The sequence below is a fragment of the Nelumbo nucifera genome, chromosome 6 (assembly GCF_055504915.1).
Source record: "Nelumbo nucifera cultivar China Antique chromosome 6, China Antique-T2T, whole genome shotgun sequence".
In the NCBI taxonomy this organism is placed as follows: domain Eukaryota; kingdom Viridiplantae; phylum Streptophyta; class Magnoliopsida; order Proteales; family Nelumbonaceae; genus Nelumbo; species Nelumbo nucifera.
This window is the reverse complement of record NC_142654.1, coordinates 31,127,978-31,135,495: the sequence shown is the minus strand read 5'-3', so window position 1 is coordinate 31,135,495 and position 7,518 is coordinate 31,127,978. Positions and strand designations below refer to the sequence as shown.

General features: G+C 35.7%; 1 protein-coding gene across 1 annotated transcript; it reads left to right on the top strand.

Annotated features, from left to right (window-relative positions):
• The first annotated feature begins 290 nt into the window (after positions 1-290).
• On the top strand, positions 291-6,719 carry LOC104598420 (ATP-dependent caseinolytic (Clp) protease/crotonase family protein). Its single transcript, XM_010260468.3, has 8 exons — positions 291-1,491; positions 2,248-2,417; positions 3,411-3,485; positions 3,767-3,857; positions 3,963-4,014; positions 5,006-5,109; positions 5,199-5,275; positions 6,400-6,719. The coding sequence occupies exons 1-8, from the start codon at positions 1,272-1,274 to the stop codon at positions 6,574-6,576; spliced, it is 966 nt and encodes a 321-aa protein (XP_010258770.1). The 5' UTR covers positions 291-1,271; the 3' UTR covers positions 6,577-6,719.
• Positions 6,720-7,518: the final 799 nt, after the last annotated feature.

The following is a 7,518-nucleotide window of genomic DNA, read 5'->3' as shown; positions in this document are numbered from 1 at the left end:
ATAACTGGCCTTGCTGACGTAGACAACAAACTTTGTATTTATAAATAGATTTCAAGACTAATGAGAAAATACGATTCATTCTTTCTTTCCCGTCTGGCTTCATTTATCACAAAGAGAGAACATTGCTTCTTTTGACTCTTTCAAAAACATTAGTTTTTCTTTGGTTGGAAAACTGTTCCACCAAGCTTTCCATATGAAAAGCTGGAATAGTAGTGGGACTTTAGTTTGCCATACAAGACTCCACTTTAGGAAAGGACCAGAAGGCCAGGGATGCTGACCCATGAAAAATTGATAACCAGACTTCACAATGTAAACTGCATTCTTAGATCCCTTCCACAACAGGCGATCTAAAGGCAAAGTAGGTTAGATAATAGTCTAAGCAATATGATTAAAACTCTCATCAGTGAAGAGTTGTTGTAATTTTCGTCTATCTCAATCCCCAGAATTACTTAAGAGATCATGAACCTGCAGTGTCAAATCTGAGGTTATGGATTCATCTCTAAATTTAGGAACATCTCCATATATAGTAGGGACCCAGGGGTCTCTCAAATAAAATTTCCTGTCATCCTTCACTTGCCAAATCAAATTATTTTTAATAAGATTCATGGTGTCAACAACCTGCTTCCACCATCTAGAATCAGAGGGTTTTTTCTTCAGACTGAAGAGAGCCATAAGCCATATTCTCCAGTGAGCTATCTCGAGATTTGCTTAGAGAACAGAGCCAAATAGAATTCCTTCCATCTTCCTGAAATTTAAACCCCCCTCTTTTTCTTAGTCTACACAATTTGTCCCACGAAATTGTATGGAAGGATTTTTTTGAGAGGGAGCCCTCCCACAAAAAGCTTCTTTGAATTTGTTCTAATTTTTATAATGTCGAGTTTGGTAAAATAGAAGAGCCCATTATGTATGTTAGTATAGCCTGGAGGACAGTCTTAACCATTGTAGTTCTTCGAGCCTGTGAAAGAAATTTTGTTTTCCACATTCATCTTGTCCACCATGGCTAATTGATTCTTCTCTCAATATTTTCAAGATGGAGAGTAGCCCCTAGATATCTCTCTTGAAGTTTACAAGATGGAAGATGAAGTTGTTTCAGCAACAGCAACAGTTTTCTTATCTCCAGTCAATCGATAGTTAAAAAAGGTAAGGGTATATTTGTAATTATGGCTCCGGGTGCCGTTATAGTTGACACCGGAGCAGTGGAACTGTACAAGCCTCGTCTCTAACGATCCACGCCTATCTCTGAGACTCTGACACAAACCCAATAATTCCATATGGGTCCTTTTCCGATCCTTGTCCGGTCAGTCGTTCATCACGTAGGAAGGAAATCGAATCCCTTCTTGTCTCAGCTCTTTGGTCGGGGGAGTTATACTCGACGAGTGAGCCCGGTTTCGGGGAGTTCTTATCAATGGCTGAATCAGAGCTACAGAAGTCTTATTCTGCAGTCCGCTTCTGAATCTGTGAAGATGGAGAGACTCTCTGGTTCCGATTCCGGTAATCAAATTTCTGTTTCTTTCCATTTGATATCTCTTTTGTTAATTTTTCCCGATAAATATTGTAATTTTTGGTATTTGACATTAGTGGTTCATCCCAAGTGAGTTTCATAGTTTGTTAATCCAGTTCCAGTAGAGCTTATGCTGAATTCTAACTAGAAAAAAAAATTGCGTGAAAATCCGTATTTTATGCTTTCTCTATATGGAGCTCTACCCTTTTGGGGGTTCCTTGATGAAAACCAGTCCACTATGAAGGTTTGAGCTTTACGAGATACTAATTTTTTGAAAGATACCAAATATTAGTTAAAATGCAAATCGTGTGAAAATTTTCCATTTAAGATAGCTGTATTGCCTTTACTACCATCAAGTTGAAGGTGTTTCTCCTTGGAAAACCCTCTTTAGATATATATTGTAGTTTTTCAGAGTTGATAATGTTGAGAAACATCAGTCTCGTGCAGTGATCCTCAAAAATGGGAAATGAATGGTTTATACTACTAACTAATTGTGAATTCTAGAAGTATTTTTCCCCTTCTTTAAGGGAAAGAAAAGAACCACTTCTATGCATACTGTTAATTATAACTCTGACTATTAACTTCCTAATTGTGTCATATAGTATGCACATTTTATAAATTTATATATCTGTAACATCTCGGTAAGTTACTGTCGCTTTTGTCACAAAGAGTTTGCTCATCTTGAAATTTAGCACTTCTCTTTTTATCATTTTCTCAAATTGAAGTGTATTTCATTTTCCTTACAGGAATTATTGAGGTGAACTTGGATAGACCAGAGGCTAAAAATGCCATTGGAAAGGATTTACTGAAAGGCTTACAGCATACTTTCGAATCTATTAACAGGGATTCCTCTATTAATGTTGTGATGATTTGCAGTTCTGTTCCTGAAGTTTTCTGTGCAGGTGCTGATCTGAAGGTAGAGTGTGCCATCATTGTTCAGGTTCATTTATAATGTTGGTTAAACTGGCTGTAAAGTTCTAGACCAGAATTGATGTTTTAATGGGGAAAGTTCTAGACCAATGTCCAAAAGCCCTAGCAGACTGGGTGGAATAGATCTTGGCCTTTGAATGATGTCAAACAGAGATTTATATCAAACTGAATTTGCATTACACCAGAAAAACTTATTGGTTGAATTGCTGAAGGGAATGATAAATGGCCTTTGATTTTTTCCCCTTTGATTTTAACTCTATAGTTAACTCTCATTATGTTGATAAATGGTTCAATTGATTGACACCATTTGCCAACATGTCAAAAAGTGATATACACAGCTAATATAAAAACAAAAATTGTAGTGGTCTGTGGTCATGTTACATGGAGGTTTCAACTCTCAACTCCCAAGTAAATACACTACCTACTTACCAAGTTCAAGTTTGTCAAAAGGCACTCTCTTGAATCCAGGTATACAGAATCCATTGACAGGTCTGAGCCCCCATGACTTGCTACATCTCCCATGTTTTGGATGGGTTACCTAGTAGATCAGAATCAGATAGCCAAAGATCAGCTTGCACAGGAGACTATAGCCATCTAACTTTAATGCATTTAATCAGATTCTGGAGAGAAGTTTCTGTCTAAGTTAAGAAGAAGCTACAAAAACAGTCCCCAAATGAGATGGTTAAAAGTCATCTGATTATGCTGATTTCTGGCGTAGCCAATCTTAGTTGGGAGACCTTCCATGGTGAATCTCAATTCTTGAAACAAGGGACAGGTAACAAGTTGTGGGTCCCCCAGACTGAAACATTCACTTTGTTAAAGTACTTCTCTAACAGAATTTCTTAATGTATATTTTCTGCGATTAGATATTTAGATAGAGCTCTTATTATTCAATCTTCTTTATTTATGCCTCCCTGTATGCATATCCATACAATGACTACAAAATACTGTTAACCATTTCCATGTGATAAATTGGCAGGAACGCAGGACGATGAATCCATCAGAGGTCCAATTTTTTGTTAATTCTTTGCGTTCAACATTCTCATATTTAGAGGTTAATGCTCAGAATCATGAAGTTTTATGTTTAAGCACTGTATTTTCTTCCAGGGAAATCAAAGCATGAAGTGTTTAAAAGACATGATCATCAGTTACAGAATGCTTCTTTTGACAGCTTGTGACAAGAACAAGAATTGATTTTGATCTTTCTTCCAAGTCATTCTTCCCCCCTTCTCTTTTTAGTTATCACCTTTAGATGGTGGTCTTGTTGCATGCATCCATTTCTTAATTTTTTCTTGTGTTTGACTAGTCTGCTGAACATGGCTTGATTTTGTTCAGGCACTTCACGTTCCTACAATTGCTGTCATCGAAGGGGCAGCATTGGGTGGTGGACTGGAAATGGCTCTTTCCTGTGATCTTCGGATTTGTGGTACCCTTCAATTGCACAGAATTTCCTATTGAACTCCCTTTGATTTCTAAGTCATGGATGCTATATAATTTCTGTAACTGATTTCTAAGACATTGAATAATTTAGGAGAAGATGCAGTATTTGGCTTGCCAGAGACAGGACTTGCCATCATTCCTGGGTATGTACTGAAATTCTATTTATATTTATAGAATGAGTGAACATTTATCCACAATTTATTTGACTTATATATGACTAGTGTAAGGATATGTGCAAGTAAAGGGTAAAGATATAAGTAAACATTATATAATCAAATTTAACTTTTATGACCTGCACCAAAACCAAGGCAAGTATCTATTTTATATAGTACAAGTGTAAGAGCACATGCAATGCACGTGTGCAAGTGAAGGGTAAAGATGTAAATTAACACCATATAATCAAATTTAACTTTTATGGCCTGCACCAAAACCAATGCAAGTGTCCACTTTATATAGTATAAAGATAATATCAAGGTTTTAAAATTTGTCTACATCTTTGAAATTTTGAGATTTTCTTTTGGTATCAACTGTGAGTGGAATGAAAAATAGGTAGAATTTGGCATTATACAGTTTGAATGAAACAGAAAATAACTAAATAGATTTAGATAAGGAAAAGGAGAAAAGATAGGAAAACATATGCATGAGAGAAGAAATAGGAATAAAATGAGAAAAAAATGGGGAAAATATCATATATTTGTGAATCAATATTATTTTTTCTCATGTTTCATACAGAAGATTGAAATTCTGACAACATTTTGGAAAAAAAAAATTATTGAGGATGTCAAAACCCATCTAAAAATGATTTAATACCTTGCACATTATTGCTTGATGTGTCTCTGCAACCAATTTGCTTTGTTAATGTTTGTTAATGTAATAATACTTGGACATAATGTAGTGCCCTGTTAGTAAAATGTGATTTTATAGATCAAGCTGCACCTACTTTTATTTGGAGTTCTCCTTTCACAATTCAACTGTAATTATAATATGCATGAATTCTTGGCTCCGATGTTTTCTACAATTTCTGAAGTGCAAGTGTTTTTAACCTACAAGGCCCAGTTCCATATCCTCGTAAATGAAAATCATTATATTAAATTGATTTTTTAGTTTCTTTAATGGAGTTCTAGTAATTTGCAGTGCTGGTGGAACCCAACGGCTTCCTAGACTTGTGGGAAAATCAGTTGCAAAAGAACTTATATTTACTAGTCGAAAAATTGGTGGAAAAGATGCAATGTTAATGGGTATAAATTTTTTGCATCCTGCACTGTCTAAAATTCTGGTATTCCATAATTAGCTATTCTGTCAACCATGAAGATGCACTGTGACACAGGTCTGGTTAATTACTGTGTTCCTGCTGGTGAGGCTCACCTAAAGGCTCTTGAAATTGCTCGAGATATAAATCAGAAGGTATGATTTGTATCTCTTTGGATGTTTTTACCAATATGTGTTTGTGTGTATCTTTCGTGGTTGTTCCACACTGGATTACTTTTCACTTTTGGTTGGTAATATATGTTTGAAGTTGAGAATACATTAAGTGTGGGTTTTTGTTTTTTTTTCTTGTGTGTGTGTGTGTCTGGGGTAGCATACACTAAGTGAGGTTTTTTCAGTAGTTCTATGGACCAGCCATATAATGAATATATGTAAAATTTTGTTACTTTCATTGTATTTTTAAATAATCTAGGTATAGGTAAACTGATGGTGGAACAAATTGTTGCATTTATCTTTATTAGAAGAGGCATATAGCTTAGCACAAATTGATGTTTTGTTGGCCTTGTATTTGATGTACTTCAATTAGAGCAATTCATTCAGTGAAGCACCTCAAAGATAACCTATTAATTAAACCTATGGACCTGATGGCCAGGATTTGTAGACAAGTTTGGTTCATCTATGAGATCCCATAATCAAATGGTAGTACTTTTCTACTAGTAATCAAACAATGGTTTTTGTTCATTGTTCAGGCACACACCATTCCTGTTACTTGTTTTTCTACAATACAAGGTTAGAGCTTCTTTCTTCCTTCCTTTCTTTTCTCCCCCCCCCCCCCTTGCTGGATGGATGGGAGGGGCACTGAAAACTTCATCTTATGCTCATATCAGGACTTTCTAGCACCTTGTCATCAAGTTGGAGCATCCAACTGTTAGACCAGCATGTGGATTGGTGACAAACCAACTTCACATGGATCTAAGGATCCTTTTTCAATGTTGAAATATTTCAATTGCATTGTAAACTAGAGCTTTTTTCCAAAAATCCTGGTTGTCTAAAAGATCTCAGTTAATGCTTGAATTTACATAACTCTGATCTTTCTAAATTTAGGACCTCGAAGGCACTTGATTCAAGTTTTCCATAGGCTGCTTGTTCTTTCATCCCCATCTCACCAATACTTCATCTGCAATTAAATATTACTCTTGCTATCCATTGGAAAAGAAAAGTTAAAAATCTTCCGTAATGCTTGTGTTCTATGTGCAAGGCTAAAAAGTGTGCCTTTGTGTCAAGACTGACAAATAATAAGAGTTTGAATTTATCTTTCACAGGGTCCATTGGCAATTAGGATGGCAAAGCGTGCTATTGATAGGGGTATTGAAATAGAGTTGCCATCAGGTTTGGAGTTGGAAGAAGAGTGCTATGAGCAGCTATTGAACACAAAAGATCGCTTGGAAGGTTTAGCAGCATTTGCTGAGAAAAGGAAACCAATATATAATGGCCAATAAGAATCAAGTATTCCTTTTTTTGTCACTTTGTAGTGTTCAACTCCATGTCTTCATTATTATGAAAATAAAATCAGAAAATGTTCTGAAAAATTGATTGTATTTTTACAAGTGTGTGCTATAGAGGAATTTTGTTCAGTTCTAAATTGCATATCAGGTAGCACCGCCGTAACTGGGTGCAATTTCCCATTGCATTGGGTTGAATTTGATGAGTTGGAGTGTCGAAAACAGGTCTCCCTTGTACAGTTGGAACTGCTTCGGGCTTAGAACTTCAGTGTGGGACTGCAGTGTCAATTTCAGAGCAACTATCTGAAAGGATAATCCATGGTTCAATACAGTTTCTTGTACCTGTTTGGCTCTTATGGAATCCTCTTACAGGCACAACTTAATCTCTCAACCTTATGCTGTGTTTAGTTTGAAGGAAAAAGTAGGGAAAGGTAGGGAAAACGTTACAAACCTTATATAGGTTTCCCTACCTTTCCCTCCCTTTCCCTACCTTTTCCTTCAAACCTAACATAGCCTCAGTGAAAACTACTTGATGGAATTTCTTGTCTTTGTAATTAGAAAGTATCAAGGCTCCACTGTTAAAATTGTAGCCCATGTGAACCAAGATTATGGATTTCAATACAATATAACGGCCTATGATCCTGAGGAATATATACGATTGACCACACTAGTTCCAAATTAACAGTTTTAGCCTATGGAGTTCCAAAACAAAAGCCTTGGAAGGTTGATCTCAGGTGTTAATTTTCACATAATGTTTAAGTTCCTGTATGAAATTATAAATGTAAAATTGACTATTAATGTTATATTTTAAGGTTTTATGTTTTTATAATATAATGAAATTAAAGTAGTTCAGAAACATGATTATTTCAAAAACCCTAACATATTCATGCATATCCAAATCATTCTATCACATCCATGCATATCCAAAGCATATCACTA